At 32.8% G+C, this 24,219-nt stretch overlaps 1 protein-coding gene across 4 annotated transcripts in view; it reads left to right on the forward strand.

Annotated features, from left to right (window-relative positions):
• The window catches only part of LOC107288237 (zinc finger MYM-type protein 2), a 48,086-nt gene extending 24,071 nt beyond the window's left edge, over positions 1-24,015 (forward strand). For 3 of the 4 annotated variants that reach the window (XM_015816831.1, XM_015816833.1, XM_015816832.1), the window contains 3 exons: positions 17,759-17,909; positions 18,782-18,897; positions 23,880-24,015. In XM_015816831.1, coding sequence (XP_015672317.1) covers positions 17,759-17,909; positions 18,782-18,897; positions 23,880-24,008 — 396 coding nt within the window. In that variant the 3' untranslated portion in view covers positions 24,009-24,015. Of the gene's footprint in view, positions 1-1,036; positions 2,406-17,758; positions 17,910-18,781; positions 18,898-23,879 lie in introns of those variants that run through there. The other variant, XM_015816834.1, reaches the window with a different exon arrangement.
• Positions 24,016-24,219: the final 204 nt, after the last annotated feature.

The raw sequence follows: 24,219 nt of genomic DNA on the forward strand, positions 1-24,219 counted from the left end.
ATTACAGTCAAGAGTTTGTGCTTTTTATCGTTACTTTTTAGAAGCATGTTTGCTGAAGTATGAAGACAAAATAAGAATATGTTATGACTACTGATTGGAGTAGTATTTCTACAAGTTCTTTTCACTTGGATTTGTAAAATATTGTTTTGCTTTTTACGGTAAAACTATGTTCTGTAGCATTCTGTTATTCACAGTAAATGAGGTTTCAGTTTTTTATCATGACCTAGAAATTATGTGCTTCATTTTAGAATGTCCCAGTTGTTTTGAAATGAATACAAAAAATAACTATCACCCTACAAGTTTTATATGCCTGCACAAGTGTCTCACCAAGGATCTTGACAGAGAAACCAGTAGTTCACTTTTCCCAGACGCAATTATTATTTTGAATGTATCCGCCTTTCTATGGCTAGTTCATCTGTAACTATGAAGATAAATCGTCACAACTAAATTTCTACAGCAGGCTCTCTTTAGACGACATAACCAATAATTTCCAACAATATAGGTGCATTTACACTATTAGTGTTACTGTTTTCAAGTTTAGGGTGATATATATTTGTTTTTACATCTCGGGGGAGGGAGGGGGGAATAGTCTCAGTAGCCTGAAGTTATTCCATCCAGTTTTTCCTGCTTCCCTGTATCCCAGTTCTTTCCAAAGTATTTTCTGATCCTCAGAAGATTCTTCTCTGGAAGCACAGATTCCTCCTTCTCTGGAAGCACAGATTCTTGGAGGTCAGGAAAGTTTCTGTAACAGAAACTTCCATGTGCATTGAGTATAACCTTTGGACTTTAGGCTAGTACAATGTTTTTTCAAGATACATTTTAGAAAATCCTAACTTAAACGAAGGATTTTCTGTTTTTCTTTAAATGAAAGCTTTTAGCTAGTCTTCTAAAGATACATTATAGTGAATGAAAAATATCCTAGGATTTCTGTTTTAATTTATCCTGTTCAAAATGTTGAGATGCTGCTTATATTTTTGATAATATGCAACCAGCACTTTTAGAAACATAACACAGGCCTTGTTGTTTTATTACACAGCAAAACAAAAGGGGCAAAATAGGTTATCCAAGATACTAAAAATGATAGGCATACAGAGAAGCCACGGAGAAACTTGGAGAAGCCTTGAATAAGATTTCATGAAGGAACCCAAAAGATACAAGAATAACATGCATTGCAGAAATTCCAAGTGAACATGAAATGTGGTTAAATGATAACTCTGTATCTCAGTTTATTGTGACTTGTACATTTTTTTCACTTGTATAGATACTTCATGCTATTTTACCATATTATCCCATATGTTTTCAGAAGAGTGAGGTCATATACTATGTGTAGAGACCATTCTAAATTAGTATTTGAATCCTTGATTTTTTTTTAAACTTTGGGATCTATATTTAGAAGTTATATCGGATAGAATAACATATAAAACAGTTTAAATATGTAAGTGATAGTGGGATGAATGATTCCTGTATCTGTAAAATGGAAAGATGATAAATCATTGCATTCAGTGTCGTTAAGCACTGTTACAATAACTTTTTTTCTGGTGCTTTTTGACTTCAGTATATAATAATATATTTGACCATTGCAATGCAGTAGGGTCTTGTATGTCTTATAGTGAAATGTAGTAGGCTTACTTTCCTTTATGGTTGCTTATTCTCAGAAGCAATTCTAATATGTAAATTTTCTATATTTCACTGTAAGCAACAGTTGAATCTTACCATAGGAGAAAGTCATGAATTCCCATTGCAGTTAATCTTTAGGCATGTAGTTGATTTTATATGCTTCTGACCATGCTCCAATGAAAGAAGCGAGCATTATATTGTATGAATAACATTTTGTGGAGAAGCTTATATTATTCTTTTATCTCTATATACATGAAAAACTGTTAGCTTCAAATAACTTAGTTTAGAATCATTTAATAAATCAGTTTAGAATCATTTAGTAAATCAGTGGCTCTTTAGGCTGAACTTAAAATTTTCTTTATGTAGGATGTAGGATAAAATCTTAGTACCCTTAGATTTAGTTTTTTTGAATAAGAGTTTTAATATGAGTTGAAATTTTATATAAAAATGTTAATTGCATAGGCTTTTGATTTAAAACTCAACATATCATTAGTTACAGTTAAAACATTGTTAAAAAAATGTTTAAACACTGAGAGGTTTTCAATCTAATAGAATAACAGAGTGCCATTACAGGACTATATGATTGTTTCAAAATTTTGGGCTTTATCTTGAAAATTAGTTGAAATTTCTCCTAAATACAGTAAGCTATAAAAATGCTAATTTTGCTTTTTGCTTTTATAAAAGTTGTATTAAATAGCTGCACAAATATTTGATATTTATGTAGTAAGAAAAACTAGAACTGATACTCGCGATATTTGTTCCTACTTAATATTTGTTAATAAATACATTTTTACAAATTACTTTTTTGAAGTAATTGCTTGAGTTCCAACTCACTTCGGTCTTGTTCAGTTTCATTCTTGTTAGCTTTAAGAATAGCTTTCCAAACCACTGTTCTGGATTGTTTATTCTTTTTGGACTATCAGGTTTTCTTGCATTATGATTGCAATGTGAGAAAAGTGCTCAGATGTTTGCAAACTAAAGCATACTTCATTCTGCATTTGACATGGTTATATAGGAAGGTATGAGAAGGAAGGACAGCATTGCTTTTTAGCCAGTGGGATTGTACACACTACATATCATTGATCATTTTCTCAATGACACCACAGAGTTGTAGACTAAATAAGGTATTTCTCTGTTTTTCAGTGAAGCCATACTGAACTGCCAAAAGAAATTGAGTTTTAATTTAATTCTTCTGAGAAATGACTCTTAGGTTTAGTATGGTCTCAAGGACCATCTTTATAGTCATCAGTCCACAAAGAGGAATGTAATATGAGACATATTATTAGGCCATCAAGTTTAGAAACATGCATTCTGATAGTTGGCTGATTCCAGTTTTTCAGGGAGTCCCTTTTCCCCCTTTGCCGCAGTTATTGTTCATTGTATAAATGAGGATATCAACTCTAGTTTAAGAATTTGGAAAGGAAAATAGTTACTTATGGCTAGTCCTCACATAACATTGGCAATTTGGACCCGAATTTCCATTGCTAAGTGATATAGTTGTAAAGCACAATGTCATGTGGTGTCATGCAATCACCATGGGTCATTAAGCAAGGACATTGCCATTTGCAGTCTCCTGCCATTGACTTGCTTGTGGGAAGCAGGCAAAGAAGGTTGCAAATGGCAGTCATGTAACTATGGGATGCTGCAACATCATACAGGTAGATCTTGACTTAACAATGACTGTTCAAAGTTACAACAGCACTGAAAAAAGTGACTGACTGTTTTCAAAATTTGGATGCTTGGCAACTGATTCATTTAAGACTGTTGCCTTGTCCCAAGGTCACGTGATCACCTTTTATGACCGTCTGACAACCAAAATCGATGGGGAAGCCAGATTCACTTAACAAACTGTATTACTAACTTAACACCTGCAATGATTCACTTAACAACTGTGACGAGAAAAGTCGTAAAATAAGGCAAAATTCACTTAATAAATATTTCACTTAGCAACAGAAATTTTGGGCTCAATTGTCGTAAGTTGAGGACTATCTGTAATTGCAAGACAGGTGCTTAGAGCCAGGATCATAATCATATGACGACAGGGACACTAGCAATCAGGAGTACACAGACTGGTTGGAGGTACCCCTTGTTCACTGCCACCATAACTTTGAATGGTTTCTGAATTAGTGAGCATTAAAGCGAGGACCACCTGAACATGTGTTATAATTTTATGTTACTAGATTATCTGTTTTATGTAGTATAATGAATGCCATATTTGGTATTAGGACATTAAATCCTGGATTGTAGTTTATTTTTAAAATGAACATCTAAAGTTACTATAGTAACAAATACATGTACTGTAAATGAAATTGCAAAGATTTATTTTAAATTTAATTATCTATTTAAAAGATAATATTGTTCTTTTAAAAAATTGAAATAATACAAAGAACTTTTGTTTATTATACTAGGAACTCAATTGGCCATGTGTTTTTATCTGAATTGATTATAGTAAAGCCAAAATGTACCAAAAATATTGGTTAATGTTAAGTTAGATGTTTTATTTAAGGCAAGATTTGAATAGACAGGAAAAAATGGCAGGTGTATGTTTGATTACTTCCTTCTATTTTATCAGTTAAGTTAGACTTATTAAGTATCCTTCGTATGAACAGTTTTAAAAGTCCAGGACAGAATCTAGGAATCTGAGAAAAGTAATATAGGACCCTTTTTTTCTCAATTGAGTGACCAACTTATTTATTTCTTTAAAAAAAGTTGAGTTTTACTTTTCTAGACATTAACATTGGATACTGTGTGGAATGAATTCCCTTAAAAAATGCGTTCAGCTCCTTTTTGGTTTTTAGGACTTTTTTCTTAGTCAGGTTTTGTATAAATTACTTAGTGGTTATGTCTAACAATGTAATTGTATTTTTTAGAAACATACCTTATTGTAGTACTTTTACAATAAACATCTTTTGAGTGCTTCTACCCCAAGGGTAAAATAGAGCTGGTAAAAGTTTGTCTGACTATAAATCTTTCCAATACTAAAATGGCTAAAAAAAGAAATGTGGAAATGATATTGAAAGATTTTTGTAGCCATATTTACTTTATTCATTATTTGAATTTTGTAGCTCCTCCCAAAGCTCTGGAATATGAGAGTACTTTTAGTATGGCAAATTTTTAGCAACTATTCGCAATATAGTGAGTATGCATATCTTGTTAAATACATTTTCATAATTCAGGAAACATTTTACATAATACTTTGAATGCATAAGTTATACATGTGAATAAAAAAGGCATTATAGAGTTTAGAACATAGAGCTTTTAATCATCTGTTGTCAAGCTAAGCTGAGGGTTATTGGTCCAACTTGGAATGAAATATATTTTATGATTTACATGCTGAAGTGTTCATGATCCTTGTAAAACAAATATTAATACCAATAAAAATTTGGGAAAATGTTGCAGTGAACTTTTTTTCCACCATTGTTTTGGAAAAGACATATTGTTGAAAAATAACAGAAACAAAAATAGATTTTTAAACAGAACAAAAATATGGTAATAATATTTTGCATAATTTGATTTGATCCTAAAATCATCATATTGGTATATTAAATTGATTTATAATTAACTGTATCCTTGGATAATTCATAGTTCATTTTTTTTGTCAAACTATCAGATATAAAGAGTTAAATTATGATTTATTAGAATTTAGATGGTAGCTGATATTATCTAATCTTCCAATACTGATCCGAGTTGGATCTGGTTAGTACTTGGACAGGTCTTTATCTTTTAACTAAAATAGAGCATATATATCAAATTCAGATACAACACTTGTTCAAATCCTTTTGCTATTTATTCTTTTGAGGATCCAAAAGGCAAATTTGTGGGACCAGGAGTTCTTTCTAAAGTTGAAATATCTAATCAGGAACAGATGACTTTTATAAAGATGAACAAGAGAGTAGATAAAAATTCAGAAAATATCCTGTAAAGAAGATCAGTAAATACTCTTTTATAAATGGCAATATTCCCTTAAGGAAGAATTATCTTGCTTTTTAGAATATAAATAGAACAATATTCCTTTTGTGTTGTAATACTGATACTATTTGAGAAGAGTTAAAGTCTACTATTCTTGTTCTGAAACATTTTATTTATAATTATAAAAGAATGTGTATCATATTATTCCCGTTCTTCTGACAATAACTTCAGGCTATCGGGAAAAGATAATATAATAATTTTTCTGGTTTCCTGGCACCTTCACAGTTTTATGCTTCAAACAGCCCATGAACCATAAATGGGAAAACTGCTAGGTAGTTCATAATTATATCTTTCTTATAGTTTTTGGCTGCTTCTCCTAGCTTACCTGCTTGCTTTCTTGTTGATATTTCTTATTTTCTTTGCTGCTGTTTTGATGTTTGCACAAATCTGTCTTGCTTTCTGAGGGGCAAGGAAGAGTTGATGGCAAGTATCAAGCAATAAACTGACTTGATTTTGACCAAAGGAATTTGTAGCATAGAAAAATCTGAAAGAATATTCAAATATATTTGATACACTCTAATGAATAGATAACACTCATTTTTATAATCATAATTCATATTTATAAAAATGTATATTAAGGTAATTATTTCATAAGGGGAATATAGTGAATGAATCACAAGTTATACATCAGCAACAAAAATTGAGCAAGAAAATTTGTGTACTAAGATTTTTAGTATAGATGGTAGTAAATAGATGGAGAGCGACTTGTTGCAAGTAATGTGTGTTTGCTGAAAGAAACAAGTGGTTTCTTTAAGAAAGAATATGGTTTTGCCATTTTGTTATATGCAAGGGAGAATTGGTTATATTAAGGAAGATATAAAAATAAATAGAAAGGAATGGGAATGAAGTAGTTTAAGACTTGAGCTTGGTGAAAAAAGAAGAGTGAGGGTCAAGAATGATTGAATGCTGATCATAGATTGAATGTAAAATTACAAAAGAAATGTTGAATTGGTTAGACAGAATGAGAATAAATACATAAATGAAGTAAATAAGAAGATGGAGAGGAAGTTATGATTAGGTGAAATTAATGATATAACTTAAAAATGAGAAATTTAAAAAATGTGAATTTGTGTGAATATGATGAAAGGAATGGAGAAGTGTATTGAATATTCTGGTTTAAACTATATTTAGTTAGATTATCTTTTCTGATCTCATGCCTCTAATTTCTTTGGCTTAATATTTCTTAACTCTTTCTGCGTAATGTTGCTTGCCCTGAAAAGAAGTAGCTTGATTTATGCATATATATACTCCTGGTCTCAAGATTGAAAACTTGATTTTTATATTATGTAAGCTTTTTTTTACATAATATTACTGTTTTTAAAGCACTTAGTTTTTGTTTCCCTGATTTTTCTACCACTGCTGATCTTTTTTTTAATGCATAAGACAGAATATTGCATCTGAATAAATGTGATATTTCAATAAAGCCCCTTTCATGAGGGAAAATGTATTGCTTTGCTCCATGTCTGTTAACATTAGTGTATTTATATGAACATAAAGTTATTTAAAACTATTGTGCTTGCATCTTGCAAGTTAAACAGACTTCGTCTGATATTTGCGACGTGTAAAATATATTTACCTACTTACTCATCCTGTTCTTCATCCACAAAGTTTATAGGAAAGTGTTTCCTTCCCGTTTTAATCTTTACCCCCATAATAATCCTGCAAGAGAGTTAGGATGAAACTTAATTTTTTATAAATAATGGTAATTTGATAATCAAATATTTAATGGCCTAACATTTAAATATAATGTTCCTTAGTTGAACATTATTTTTATTTTTTATTATAATATATAACACGGGCTGATATTCCAAGTCAAAGAAGCTTATCTACTTTGGAGCACATAATACACATGTAGTACATTCTGAAAAATAGAAAAAATACCAGGCAATTATATAAAGAGCAAACAATTACAGCCAAATTTCCTAAAATTCAGCGGGGCGGAAAAAACCCAACTGCTTGGTATCTCTTAGCAGCATGTGAGTAAGTTCCTATGTGTTCATCTTTACTCACAATCAGGGAGATAAATAATCATGTTAAAAAACAGGTTGTTGCTGTTTTTTATGAATTGTGAATGCTAATTTTATATTGCAACAGTTACTAAACCTCCATAATAAAAGCTTATTTATTTTCTTTGTTTAGTAATCACAAGTTCTTTTTAAATACCTATTTTATGTTGATTTGCAAAAGCAAATTCTATCAAGACCCTCAGAAACTACAGTAATTAAAATTTATTCACAACTTCTGAAAACCGTACTATCTCTCACAATGCATGAAGCTGTAATTGGTGCAGTGTGTGGACTAGGTCAAAGAGTATTTACCTAGTATGCACTGGAGAAATGGATATATGAATATATTTTCTGTATTTGGCCCCTTTGCTTTCCTTCATCTTAGTTGCCTTTTATAATTTTTACAGCACTTATTTGTAATTTCTTCTACAGATTATTATTATGTAGAAGTAAGAATATGAATACCCTGTGCTGGGACTTTAGCTGAATACTTGACAATAGTAATGAGGTCCCAAGAAAGCTATTAAGCAGCAGTTTATGCTATAGATAAACTACAGTTAGTCCTCAACTTACAACCATTTCTTTAGTGACTATAAAAGTTACAATGGCACTGAAAAAAGTGGCTTATGACTTATTTTTCACACTTACAACCTTCCAGCATATCTGTGATCACATGATAAAAATTTGGATGCTTAGCAACTGCCATGTATTTATCACAGTTGCAATGTTCACCTTTCGCAATCTTCTGATGAGCAAAGTCAGTTGGGGAAGCCAAATTCATTTAACAGCCATGTTATTAACAACTGCAGTGATTCACTTAACAACTTAGACAAGAAGGGTCATAAAACGGGGCAAACCTCACTTAACAACTGGCTTGCTTAGCAACAGAAAATTTGGGCTCAATTATTGACATAGTCGAGAACTGCCTGTAATAAGGCAAAAGGCAAAGCAGCATAGTTTAAGTCTACATAAAAAGCAAATGGAAGAGAGGGGTACAAGATAAAATTCACCTTTGGGAGGAAAACTATTGTGATGGAAAGATGTCTAATAAAATTTAAATTATGGTGGGTCCATTCTTAAATGCATGCAGTTCAGAAGTTGATGACTAATGGGATTGCCCCTAGAAGCATCACCTTGAGGTAAGTAATCTGAAATTTGAAAGACAAATGTTTTGTTTTTTCAAAAATTATACATTTTAGAGAAAACAAACAGAAATAAAATACAAGGGAAAAGTATAAAAGAATATGTAAATATAAAATAAAATGCTATGGAGATTGCAAGCTTTCCAATGTTATTAACTACTTCTAATATATAATATTGCGTTAAAAAATAAAGAAAACACTATTAAGCTTTAACAAAAAATACATGGTCAACCAGTACAAATTGAAACAGTAAGCTATAGGAAACCCAAATGTTGGATGAAGTAGAAACTGATGTGTTAAGTTGTAGTCCAAGAATGGTTTTCAGTTAGAACTGAATTCTACATCATATTTTCATTTAAGATACAACGCTATTCTCAACATTGAAACATACTACCTCAACTTGGTTGGCCATTCTTCCAAGAGGGAAACAAACAGCCATTTTCATTAATGAGCATATGAATATCCCTGTGGTAATTAATATATGTTAATATTCAGTGTACTTAAAAGAATATATAGTTCAGTAAAATTTATTTAAAATATAATTTGAAATGGTACTTTTAACTTTTAAAAATTTGTTCAATTCTAATATTGATCATTTCCAAAAATTATTAAGCTTTACAGCTTTGCTATCAAATAAGATAAAAGTGATAGACCTCATTACATTTCCAGCAGTGTTTAGAGAATGAATACTTCATTTTAGAAATCAAATCTGAAATAATATACCAACAATAAAACATCTTGTATCACTTTTCTTTGAATATAATATTTGGAATAAATTTTAACGGTCTTTTGTTGAAAATTGTTCATGAGATATATATATATATATATATACATTCCTATCCATCTCCGTTAGTCTGCAACTGTTTCAAGTCTGCATCCATTTAATCAAACAATCTTCAGCTTCTGAATCATATTTCATCAATAGTTCTTAATTAAGACCCAGCATATGTTTGGAACTGCACATTATAAGATTTTTGAATTTGCCCTCAGAACCTTGTTTCTGCTATTTTAATGCTATACTACTTACTTGAAGATAATGAACCCAGTCACTTCAGTCTTGCAATTTGAATAAGTTATTAAATAAGAGTTTGAAGATTTTCCCCTAAGAACAAAAGGCACAACTGATAAGTGCCACTGCAGTATTAGTTTTACTGATGAGAATGAATTCACGAACTCACTTCACCATGTTGAAAAATCCCGACTCTTCAAGTAATTGGAATATATATATGAAATAGATTTTTAGAAGAAATAATAAATTTTGAGTTGTCAACATGAGAAAACAGCACAGGTCTAAAGGGAAGACCAACATGTGCAGCAAGAAAGACAGAAATTCTTCCTTTTCGTATGAAGTTCAGCTAGATTAGCAGCTCCCAACCTTTTCTATACCCCGCACCCCTAGAATGCTTCTGATATATTCTTGTGCCCCTTACAAAAGTTCAAAATAACGGCAACAAATTATGCATATACACTATAATTTTGAAAACCCAAGTCTTCACACCCCCTGGAATATCGTCTCGCACCTTCCCGGGGGTTCAAGCACCCCCGGTTGGGAACCCCTGAGCTAGATAATTATACCATTTCTGTGATATCAGATTCTGTCATTCACATTAACAGGAGATCAGATTTCTCAGTAATTGAGTTAGTTGGAATACAAGAACATTCTTAAGGTTCTTGGAATTGAATTATTTTATAGATGTGATAACCCAGGTCCCTAGTAATTCAGATAGAAGACATTTTATGCAATGTCAGGTCAGTTATAGGAATCCTTTAAAGACTTATCTACATCATTGCCAGTAAGACAGTTTATACCCTGAGCACAATCACTGTCAGGTTGAGCTCTATACCTGCTTTTAAGATTTGCATCAAGGAAAATAATTTGCTTATTTATTAGCTTGTTTATTTATGCTTTGGGTTTCCAAGGCCTCTCACTCACCAAGCACTTGGTTCATAACTATCCAATGCACATGTTTTTCACTTTTTGCAGTAATATATATCAGTCCACTTACTGAAAAGTCCATCCTCTTCAAGTGGCAGTTCTACTTTCTTGCTGTCTTCTTTCAAAACACTGCCCTTTTCAATTGTGCTTGGAAATGGAAGGAATGGTTTTTGTAGTGCCTATTAGATTGCTGCCTTTATCTGTTGTTTTGACAGATGCAGAGTTAAAGGCCAATAGATGCCAGTTTTTTAAAAAATCTTAAAGTAACTAGACCATATTCTCTCCCCAAGGAAGAGAAGATAAGGTGATCCACAAAAAACCTTTAGGAATGTCATTTTGTTCCACCCAAATTGCATCCCTCACATATTGGCACAATATGAAATGAGTTTTCATTGGGCTGCTTCAACTACAAATGAATTTGGTGCTGTATATTGAAATAAGAATTGGTTTTCATCTTGTAGCGATTTACATAAACATTTGTGTTAGGAGACATTGCCTCTGTCCTAAAGCCTGTTTTGATTTCAGAAGATTATTCCCAGAGTGTAGGCATCCAAGTAAATCGCTTGAAAGACTGTGTCAGCTCTTTTGTTTTCCTAAGCTTTTTGATATGTTCAGATATTCATAAGCCTAACTGTTCTTTGAAGGAGAAACCTTATGGATCGGTTCTGCCACTGCTGGAACTAGGGAAGAAGAGATGGAAGAACTCCCTGAGATACACTCAACTCTGAATAATAATCCTCAAGCCCCCCCAAATCAGTTGGGATTGAAATGACCAGAAGCAGAGTGGGCAATAGCACAGTTGGCAAGTCATTAAATATAGTTTCACATGGTCTCCTTCGTGGGCTGGTGGCCTTTCTTGCTCCTGTAATTTTTCTCAGGCAAAGAATGTTGACAAAAATTACAGAAGCAAGAAAGTGTACTAGCCCATGAGGGTGGCAAGTGAAGCTGTATTTAATGATCATCTGTACACAAGAACCAGTGATAAGTTTCATTAAGTGAACAAGATTTTAAGGAAGCCCTATACAAATCTGAAAAATATTGGAAGAGGTTGAACACAAGGATATCAGAATTTATAATACTAGAGCAAAACAAAACAGAATTTTGTCCCACAAACTGAAAGTGGTTAATCTTGAAATATCTTTTTGTGCTGAATTAGAATGTTTTCAAGATTCTCTATTAGGCAATGTTTTTGAGCAACACACCACTTAGTTTGGTAATAACCTATATTCACAGCTCAAAGCACAGAGATTTATCTTTTTTTAAAAAAAGGTTTGGTTTTTTGCTGAATTTCACTTCAGGAACATCTCTCCTAAGGGTCCAGCATTAGCCAGATATGGACTCCAGTTGCCTTGGTACCACTTTTCTATATTTGAAATGTCCCAATGAAATTGTTCAATGCGTTCATCACTGAATACACTAAGACTGGGGAAAAGTCCAAGAAATGAAATTTCAGTGACGTGTTCCATCCCATGGCTGGGTACAACTTTAAGAGATCACTGTTTCATGATAGTTTTCTACTTTTATGATTTCCAAAAGTTTTTACAACTTTTTTGAATGATTGCCAGGCAGATTTTTCAACTTCATATAACTCTTCATCATTTTTAACATCCTATATCAATTTTCTTATCTGTGGATCTATAGAAATGTTTTCTTAATTTAACATCAGTAATCCTGGGATATTTGATCCTCAAATGCATGAAACCAGTTCCTGTTTTATCCATTGCTATACAGTAACAATGTTTTCATAAGTCCAAGTTCGATGTGCAAAAGAGGAAGGAAAACCTTTTCGGGGTCAACGAATGGACCTTTTATCACATTCTTTTTTCCTGGAACAAGTAAAGTACACTTTGGCCATTCTTCGTGAATGCAGTATTTTTTTCCCCTGTTCATACGGTCCCATTCACACACAAAATGACAATATTTTGTGTATCCAGGTGTACGCCAAGCATAAGTGCAGTGACCATCATATCTCCACATTTATTCCATTTGTATTTTTCATATCGGATCGTTTCGAAAGTAGTTTCATGTGCTACAATTCTTAAATGTTAGCAACATGGGCTAACAATACATATGGTAATTTATTTCTGCTGTGAAAAGATAACGTTCAAATTAACTTTTGAGAAGTCACCTGCACACATTGTGTTCATAGCCAAGAATTTCTATAACCAATCATCTTTATAAAACCATCTTGGGAAAAGGAATTAATTCAATTCATCATCATTGCACTTAAAGTAACAGTCTGATGGTCTTTGGGGCTCCATCCAAAAAACAGAAATGGGAAATGGCCTATGGCATGAACTCTTTAACCATCCTAGAAGTCTAACACATGTCATCCAGCAAAAGTCTGGCATCCAGTTTTTATCTTGGACACCCACTTTATAACCAAAATTCATAGTTGGTTTTTGTTCTGTTTTTTGATGAATGATGGTGGCTTCATTTCTGAGATTTACATAGTAAATGACTATACATAGCAGAAATATTACATGATTTACATCATATTTAATTTGACTACAGAAGACAGATATTTAAATTGTTTCACTGAGCTGGCACCAGACTTATAAGGAACTGCTCTCCAACTAGAGAGACTGGGTTCATGTCTAGACATGCCCAAACTTGGCTTAACCTGCATAATAGGCAGTTCTCTGCAAGTTGTCTGCTTTTGTCTTGAGATTATTTATGCTAGAGTATAATAACTAGCTTTTGTTCAGTGATTCTTATAAATATAGTTAACATTATAGTACCACAATGTCTCTAATTGAACAGAATAATAAAGAGGGGGTGACAAGAAAACTAAGCCTGATAGAAAAGAACTGATTTCTTTCTTTGAAATTCAGCTTGAAAAAAATCAATGTAGAACATTCATTACAGACCACATAATTGGTTTGTTGCTGATTTTGAGAAGAATATCAAAGTTTTCATAGATCAGAGTTAGTAGATACACAATCTTACAAACTGGATCAAATTGGTGATCCTAAGGCAGAGGAGTTCAAATTAAGCATTTGTAGTTTCTCAACAATCTGTCGAGATTTCAATATTGAAATGGATTTTAAGGTTTGGTTAAAAGTAGAGGTAGTCCTCGAGTTATGATCACAATTGAGTCCAAAATTTATATCGCTAAGTGGGACATTTGTTAAGTGATTTTGCCCCATTTTATAACCTTTCTTGCCACAATTAAGTGAATCAATCCAGTTAAGTTAGTAACATGGTTGTTAAGTGAATCTGGCTTCCCCATTGACTTTACTTTCAGAAGTTGGCAAAAGCTGATCACATGACTCCAGGACACGATAACTGTCATAAATATGAACCAGTTGCCAAGCATCCAAATTTTAATTGTGTGATCATGGGGATTCTGCAACTGTCATAAGTGTGAAAAATCATCTTTACAAAACCATCTTCATAAATCATAATGGTCATAAGTTACCTTTTCAGTGCCACTGTAACTTTAAACAGTCATTAAACCAACTGTTGTAAATCAAGGACTACTTGTAATCTAATTTGGAAGGTGAAGTATGGAAGTGAACAACTGTTAACAGAAGTGTAGACTATAAATAGACTAAAGAAAGGATGGCTGCAGAACTATCCAAAGAGCCAACAGCAGTGCCTTTTTCTGCAAAAATGCCAGTTAGCTACAAATCTTACATCCCTTGCTTAATAAAAATGCAGTACAGGAGAAAGAGTGTTCGTTTATTTTCACTGTGTATACATGTACATGCACAAAATGGTGCTTTGAAGGCCAATGACCTTGCAGAGAACAGCTAGATTTAAACGCAAGTCCTTCAAATGTTCATTCCCAGCAACTTCTGTAGTCTTTTTGTACAAGATAAAATGATGAAAGATAGCAATGGGAAAAAAAAAAGTAACCTAAGCTGTTCTCAGAAAAAAGCATGTAGAATGCTCCCAATCACATGGCAGCTGTGAAGGCTGAAAAGAGGAGAATAATAGTGTTTAAGAAATAAACAGTGAGGGTTTACTTCCCACTAAAAATCTCCACTCTTTAGTCCCTGAATGCCTTTTCAGCACAGATGCAGAACTCAGTATGATAAAGAAGTTATGATGAAAAATAAATACCAGGATTCTGCTATTCAATTAGTCCGTGATGACTAAATTCCATCATTCTTCGATCATCCACATTTGCAAAAAAAGAGTTTTCATTTTGCTTTGCAGATCTTAAGATATAAAATGTTACTCCTGTATCCCAGAGGTAGATTGATTCAAGAGCAGTTTGGAAGAGCAAGCCTTCATTCCTCAGCTATATTCTCATAACATGCAAAGCCAGTCTTTCCCAACCTGTTTCACCCTAGATGTTTTGAACTACATGCTCACCCAGCAAGAATCAATACTTCTACAAAATTGAGGAAGGCTATGGCAAGTTATGTTCTGCTTTGTCAATTAAGCTACAGTCAACTGGGTTTATACAGCATAAAAGACCACAGACAAGCGAATCATCTTTTGGATTATTATGTTTTATATATACATGTCCTTCCCCCTCTCAAAAAAGTTTATCAATGTAATGATAGGTTGAATTGCATTACACAGTCTTGAATGCAGAAATTTCAACAACAAAAAAGGACCCGAAGAATATCTGGAAATACAGGTTTATCAGTTTTTAATTTATAAAATACTATTCCTTACCATTGCTAGATTTTACTTTGTTAAAAATCGTGAGACCTCTCTTTTGTCTTTTAAGGTATTCTTTATAAATACAGTCCATTTTGGTGTTATGGGCTGTGAAGGCTTTTATTAGACTGTGTCACAGTCATGCAGTTACATTAGAGATGCCCTTAGCTAATTTTTTATTAACCAAAAACCATGTTCAGGAAACAAGCTAATCTTAAAACAAAATGAATTGATTTTTATAAAAAGATTAAATTAAATAAGAGTATTGACAACTGAAGCTGTAAAACAGACAACAGTATTTAAAGAAGAATAAAGCAAAGCAAGCCCTGGGCTTTTCCATAATTTATTTTCTTAATTAGATTCCTTAACTAGATTGATTGATTGATTAATTAATTAGATTAATCAACTCTACCTTTTGTTTAGAAGCTTGAGGTAGTATACCCCCCCCCCCCTATTTCTTCTCAGAACAATAACCCTGAAAGGTAAATTGGGTTGAGCCTAAGTGGCTGGCCACTTATAGAACGTTGATGCTGAGAATGGACTAAAACCTGGATCTCCCCATTCATAGGCCAACAGTTTAACCATTATCCTACATTGACTATCATGGATAATTGTTTCCTGTTATTGCTCTGAAGCATTCTTTTGCTTGTTATACATACGGACGTTTTCAGACATATTCTGATACATCCTATCCAAATAATCCTATAGTTATATCTACTTAATAGAATTAATTTCTTCTGTTTGCTATATAAGCAATGTAATCTTTGAGAGTCCTAATATTGGAATGTATTCTAGTATGTCAATATTAGGACTTTTCTACTTTCTCTTGTGTAGTATCTTCCAATCAGCTGAGATTGATGGAAGTATAATTTAACATACCCGAAGGAGACATAACAGGGAAGTCATCCTCAAGATACTTAATAATGTGTTTTTTTTAATTATTTGATCATTTTAAGCATAATTATGAAAGTAATCTTAAGATAGCAGGGATCTCAATGTCCAGTGCCCATCTTTTCCACTTTGTTGGTGTAGCATTGCTAATTCCAGCTGAAACAAACCCTGTGGATCTCTGTATGCAAGTTTGTGTGTGTTTGTGTGTATGCATATATACATATGTCCACTACTCAGGCTAGGACAAAAAAAGTAATTTCATATTGATGTAATTAATTACTGCTCATTAAAATAAACTGCATATAAAATGCATCCAAATTTATAAAATTAATTGATTCCATGTGCCATTCCTTATCAATTTCTTTTGTATTTAAAGAGAGTCACCACTCCCTGCATATAGACATGTAAACATTTCCTGCCTTTGTTCAAGGAGAAATAGCAAAAAAGGAAAAATATGATAGGAGATAAAGAAAGTGGTGGGGTGGAGAAAGTCAACTAAACAGAAAAAAAAGTTGAATTCATCAGACATTTAGCACTTCATAAGTAACTGCTTATCTTCAAGCAGAATCTGTACTTCAAAAGCATCCACACTTTGTAACAACTCCATCTGCAGCCATCTGTATTTCCCTGCATTTATTTATTTTCAGCAGCATATATAAAGAAACCCCCCACCATTTACAAGTAAAATACTTTAGAGAGGGGAGGAACTTACCCTTCTAATCAAGTAATTTTAATATTATCCAACCATCTTCTTTTTCTGAGTGGTTTTCGTTTCTTCATGAAGTTGTTTAAGCAGCGTCCAGAGCTTTTTGTCAAGGCGCTTAACAGTTTTTGTTGAGCAATATTGAATAAACTAAAATAAGAGACTTAGTGATATATTCTTCAAGTAACAAAACTGAAGCTGAAAGGAGTTACCATTTGGTTGCAACCATAGCTGGTGTTGGAGTTTCTCTAGCTGAGAAAAGCAAATCTGGATGTCTTCTTTCTTTGAGGTAAGAAAATAAGCATTCAGAGTTAAATTTCTAGATACCATTTAGCATTCAGTTTCAAAATGCTATTACACAAGTTAATTTCATGCTTTCATATGTAACTTGGACTTTATGGCTGATCCTGTAAAGCTTTATTTTTTTTTCACACATTACAATGCTTTCCCCCCCTTCCTCAACATCTAAACAGATAGTTCATTTCAAGGCTGCCCACTGCACCCCATTGTTAAGAACTCAGTTATAGAGTAATGCACAGTTATTCATGAAAGGGAGATACCAAAATACCCATACAAACTTAAGTGTCTTTAATGTAAACCTACATTAGCCGTGCATATGTGCCAATCTATTGTGTCACATGCTTGGGCATTGAGGTGCAGCAGGCATGGATTTGAATGCGATGTGCTCCCTCACCCCCTTGTATATTTCAATTTTATTAAGTATATGTGAATAACACTCAGATATATGTTGATGGAAGGTTTAGCAAATATGTGGCATTGGGAAACAGTGCATAAATTCCTGCTTGCTTGTTGAATGAGATTAAGTCAGATATAATTAATATAATTATTCCTTTTGTATTGTTTATTTGCTTTTTAGAAATATGGCAAATTAACCGCTTGTACTGGTTGCAGAGTTCAGGGCAGGTTTTTTGACATGACACAGTGCATAGGAACTAATGGATATATGGAGCCATACTGCTCAACCACATGCATGAACACACACAAATCAAAATATGCAAAATCACAAAGTAAGTGAAAGGGGTGGTGTATCTTTATCAACAGATAAAATACCTTTCCAAAATAGAGAAATTGTGTTTCACTTGTTGCTTCTATCTGATTTTTTTTCTTGAGAGGAGATTGATGTCCACATTTTATTTAGATTATTAGAATACGGCTCATATGAGTTAAATAAAAAAATTAATATAATTAAAACATGGAGTATTAATATTTCAGCTCATGTTTTCAGCCATGAGTTTTCAGCCACTTTTTCAGACTGTTTTTAATGCTAACTCCACTCTTGGTTTGAATATATTTTAGTATTGTGATATTTAATGTCACTGTACATTGGCCAGAAATATCAGTAGTACAATATTTAAGGGTGTGCTTTGCTAGAAACAATACAGTCACATGATTTATGTAATTAATTTGTACTTTTTAATACACAGCTAATTTGTACATTAATCATATAGTGTTCAACCCTAAAAGTGGATAGTCTGGTAGGTAGGTATGTAGATTAGGTAACCATATAAATAGTGTGAGTTTAAACTCTATAAACTCTTTTAAACTCTACAAAACAAAACGTGTGTGTGTGTTATATAAAATTAATAAAATTTAACATAGTGAAAAATGTACATCATTTTATTGGAAAGTCTAGGTTTCATACACCATTCCCAATGATTTTGGTCATCAAAAACGTGTTCATTAATTATAGTTTTTTCTATTGTCCTATCTAGGAAAGTCTGCACAATTAGCAGTTGTTTTGTTTGATTTACTCCTGAAAAGGTTGCTTGTGTAGGAATAAATGATTCAGCCTTTGCTGTACTTTTAATAAATGCTAGCTTTGTCATTTGTAACCTGGAAATTTGCATTTATTTTTTTGTATACTACATTTTTCTTTTAGGTTTGGGAATTGTTTGCCAATTTTGTAAGCGAAACTCTTTACCTCAGTATCAAGCCACAATGCCTGATGGAATACTGTACAACTTTTGCAGTTCCAGTTGTGTAGCTAAATTTCAGGTTAGCTGTTGTGTTAAATCTCTTCTTCCCTGGATATGTATTATTCTGTGCATATGTCCTGTTAGGTATTCTTAGGAGGCTAATATTGTGAAACCACTTTTTACTTAACAGCTACTCTTCACAAATAAAATTCTTTGTGTTTATCACTTACCAATAAAGACCTTGTTAAAGCTTGGCTGTTATCAGCATAGCATATATATAAGGAAGTGATTTCCAAAATTCAAAGACTGTCGTTAGTGCTTTCTTCTTGAGGCTATTTGAATTCTATTCTGCTTATTCTGAGAGGTATGTGGCTAATGTTTGACATTTTCGTTCTCTTCCTTTTTTTTTTTTTTAAAAAAAAAGATAATTTAGCACATGAATAATCCTATGAGTACTTGAATACCGTATATCAAGTTATTTTATAATTACTACAGGATTTTCTGGTTTGGGCAAGAAGTAAAAAAATAATTCTTTCCTTATACCAGTGAAAAAGAAACTTTAATTTTTGGATTCCTTCTACTGCTAAAATAGCAACATGTCTAGCTTACTGACAAATCCTATTCCTTTCAGGGATTACATTATACTAAACAGAACACTTAATTGGTTTTAAATACGTTGATTGTCAAATAGCCGATATTTTAAGATGATCACATGCACATATGAAATAAGATTGCCATGTGTTTATGCTGCATAATATTTTATATACTAGAATTCTGAAGGCCTTTCAGTATTAGATTTATACCACATCTTTTATTCAGCAGCTACCAATGACCAAGGTAGATAGGTTACCTAAAGTCACCTAGTGATCTTCCATAGCTGGTGGCAGTTTAGAATTTGGGTCTCCCTACCTCTAATTCAACATTTTAACCACTCTGCTATGCTGCATTTCTCCTAGTATTAGTATACACTATTTCAGTTGTAAAATAAAATCTGGGGAAGAACAAAAAAAAGTGGGGAAGAGTATGAATTCAACAATAGATAAAATGAATGTGTTTTGAGGATAGATAAAACTGCAGCTTCTTAAAGGTTTGCACCAGTTTTTATTGAAAAAGTACATGGTATGGTTTTATCTACAACTTCCAGGAGCATAAATTCAAGCATTCTTTTATTTGAATATATACATTGTGATAGTTTTGTCTAGATCTGATATAAGCAAATCTAATTTTGATGTTATTTTGCCAATAGCTTTGTATAAATGAAATGGAAACATAATATAAACATAGAAAGAATAGAAATATTCCACGGTGAGCTGACGTTTTGATTGGTGATAGATGTAAGCTAGTAAAAATTAAGTTCTATTACACATTAGAGAGATTGAGGTATCTTTTGTAGGTTTTAAAACTGTTTAAATTTGGCTGGTTTTATTGGAAGCTTTAATAGTTAACCATGAAAGTGATTGTTGATTTCATCTCCAGATTTGACTTAGATTTATTGCAACAAGCTTTAACCTGAACTTCTATTCATAGATCATCCTTACAGTATTTAAGATGAAAGTTTTGTTAAGTAAAATTTTAGATCAAGCTCATTTTTGCTGTTTGGGGTTTTTGGATTAAATTATATTGGCAGACCTATATCTTCATATCAGTACACGTTGATGGGTTTGTTTTGAAATGGCTAGAATAATTTAACCTGCACTACCTTTATACCTGTAATCTATAATGCCTTTTCAACTAATGCTGTTTTATCTTAAGCATATGTAGCTTCTTTGTACAAACTGAGGAAAATAAGGCATTAAACAGTAGTACCCTTAATTTTTAATCTTTTGTCAGCTTACTTAAGTGTCATTTCAGCTAATTTCTGACTTATTTTTATTTGTATATTTCTAGCCTAAATTTCCTTCTATTTCTAGTGATCTAAGGTAGATTAATTTCTTATGTTCCCAGTGTTATACTGGAATTGACATAATTCTAGCTTTTTTGTAACACCCTTATTGACTATTTTGATTATCATAGAAACTGGATATTGTGGTTACAAATGACTGCATATAAAGTATTTTATGGGATAATATTTCAAATGCAAATATGGAGAAATATAGATAGACCTCGACTACAACCACAAGTGGACCCCACACTTCTGTCACTAAGCAATGTGGTTTTTCAGTAAGAGGTAAATATTTACCTTTTTTTGCCGCAGTTAAGCATATCTGGCTTCCCCCATTGTCTTTGTTGGAACCCCTCTGGGAATGTCACAAATAGTGACCCTGGGGTACTGCAACCATTGTAAATGCATGCCAAGTGCCCAAATTTTAGTCCCATGACCACAGGGACATTGTAATGTTCATAAGTGTGAGGACCAGTTGTAGGATATTTTTTCCAGTTTGCAACTTTGAATTGAATGGTTATAAGTCAAGGACTACCTGTAGCTCTCATTTGATGCAAGTGGCCTGTAATACTTAATTTTATGTGATGGAAAGGCAGACAATTTTTTCAGTGAAAGATTCCTACTCATTGCAGATTGAAAATGCACAGGTAAAAGTAAGATGGTAAAAGTAAGATGGATATTTGCTATCATCAATATATTAATGATAGCCAGGTATATATATCTCATGTTCGGTCTGAACAGGTGATGAGATAGAAATGCTTATATAATGTTTGAAAGATCTGGATGGGAAGGAACAGATACTGACTGAATCCTTCCAAGACAGAGGTCTTGGGAATGTGGGCGTAATGATTCCAGGGAAATTTTATCCCTGACTCTGAACAGAGTTGTATTCCATCAATCAGAGATAGTCTGCAATTTGGGAGTTCTTATAGGCTCACAGCTTCTGTCTGAAAAGTAGGTGACTATGGCTAGGAGGGCTCTTGCACAGTTATATCTTGTGCACTTATTGCAATCATTTCTGGACCAGTCACTCATGTCCTAGTCACCCCCTGCTTGGACTAGTATAACATTAGGAAACTAGTGTATTAGGAAACTACAATTGGTACAAAAATCAGTAGCTTGGACAAAGATGATTGTTCTCTGATAGATTTGAATATCTCCCAATTTTTGAAGCATTGTTTGCAACCTGTGTGCATTTCTAGATGCTGGTTATAATCTCTATGGTCTTATATTGTTCCAGACTTGGTTATCTGAGGTAATATCTTCTGTATTTATTTATCCAACCTAATCAGATCAAATGTGGTCAGCTTCCTCCAGGTCCTGTCACTATGAAATTGTCACCTAATAGGACCCCAGAAGAGGTGCTTTCTGCAGTTACCCACATTCTTTTAACTCACTCCATGCAAAAATTTAATCAGTTTTCTCCCTCTTAAGCTTTCAGGTTTTTTTTAAAGCTATCTGTTTGTCCAATACAGAAAAAGGTGTGTTGTAATTGAAAGTTTTGAGGTGCTTGGTGTTTATATTTCTTTTGTTTTTATCTGTTTTGCTCATTTTATTTTTATATATGTTTTGGAGATTACAAATCATTTTGTATTTGAGATTATTAGCTGCCTAGAGTCTTTTGGTTTGGGCAGCAAACAAGGAGAATGAGTGAGTGAGGAGTGAGTGATTGGATTGAATTGAATTGAATTACAAATGCTGGTGCTTTTGAAAAACTTAAGAAAACTATTCCCTGTGTAAGATACACTAAGATTCCCTGTGTAAGATACATAATTTGATGGTTCCAAAGATACTTTTACTGTTTTTCATTCTGTCACTACTCACTTTCACTTTACATAGACCAACTAATAAGAAATTGGATTATTAAAATATATATGAAACACAAGCACATATGCTGATGATTTTAAGTGTGTATTGAATGATGAATTGGTGTCATCAAATTGGTATGAATTCTTAGTGATTGTATATATTGTATAGATTTTCTCCAGGTCATCCTGGACCTTCTGATTTTCCAGTGGTTCTCCCATCACTGTTCTAGTTGAGTCTATCCACTGTGCTGTTGCTTGTCCTTTTTTCCCACTTTTCCCAAGATTTTAAAAATGCTGACTATATAAAAACTAATGGATGCAATCAGTCTGAGTCATACAAAGTTGGCTTTGGCAAATGAGCAGTGGAGGATTTGGTGGGTCCTTTTGTTTATTAAGTTCTGATTTCTTATTTTTTAAACAAAATCTCAATTTGTTCATTTCCCATATCTTGGGATAAACTTTTCATATATATTAAACATACTATGCATCTAAAATTATTATTAGTTTTTTTCACAGTCAGCAAAAGTCCAGATGTTTAGACTGGATTTGTCATTCTTATCAACTCTTTTGAGTCTTTTATTATCATTATTATTGTTCATTGCACAGTCAGTCAGATGTTTAGACTGGGGATTTGGCATTTTTGTCCACCTATATACAGTTCTGTGTATCTGGACATGAATGATTAAGCCCACACTATAATATTAGTATGTGAATAACTTATGTTAATAATAAGTGATCAGTCATGTTTAAAGTAAAAAATAAAATATAGTTTTGGCAAATGTGTGTGTGTTCATTTATACGATACCAAAATTTATGAGGAATTAATATAGTTTGAAAGGAAAGAATCAGGTGAAATATAGGTTACATATTGAAGAATTGTTCTCTGTATTTCATATTTCACCATAGCCTAATTCCCAGCTCATCTTCTTTCATATATAACCCACATTCTCTTGGCAACAGTTGCTCTTCTAGCTTCCCCTATGCTAATTTATTCTGCTCTCTCAGACAAATACTTTTATTTTCCTCAGCTTCTTCTTATATGCATTGTTTTTCCTTTGGTCTTACATTAATATTTGTTCATGTTTATCTTTGCCTCTATCATTCCTCTGACTCTCACTGTTTAAAATTTGAATTTGTGGCTCATTTGTGGTAGGGATCTGTGGTCTACCTTATATGGTCTTAAGTTATATATGCATTGATGCATTGATGCATTAATAATAGAATAAGCTTAGAAATTCAGTGGATTATCCTTTTTAGAGTAATGAAATTAAATGTGCAAAGAAACTAATGAATATTAGGCACTAATTCTTAAATAGATTACTATGTTGTTGTCCTGGAATGAATTGTGTATCTTAAACCTTTTTTTTTCAGACTCTTAATGTACCATCTTCAACCAATGGCCAGTTTGTGGCTCCAAGCGATATTCAGTTGAAATGCAATTATTGTAAAAATACTTTCTATTCAAAACCTGAAGTACTGGAATGGGAAGTAAGTAAATGATACCGTGATATGTTTTTTAATTGCATGCAAATTAATTCATTACAAATTGTTCATCTTAAATAATATGGTTCATCCTTTAATATTTCATACTTTAGCCATGGTTGTTTTAATTAATGCTTTTTAGCATTAATTAATGCACCAACCATTTTCTGTTTTTCTCTTTTTTGTAGCTGCCATTTGTGCCCCTAGACTGATTAGATTCTCAGGTCAC

Source organism: Protobothrops mucrosquamatus, unplaced genomic scaffold (genome assembly GCF_001527695.2).
Source record: "Protobothrops mucrosquamatus isolate PMUCROS unplaced genomic scaffold, P.Mucros_1.0 scaffold508, whole genome shotgun sequence".
Classification (NCBI taxonomy): domain Eukaryota; kingdom Metazoa; phylum Chordata; class Lepidosauria; order Squamata; family Viperidae; genus Protobothrops; species Protobothrops mucrosquamatus.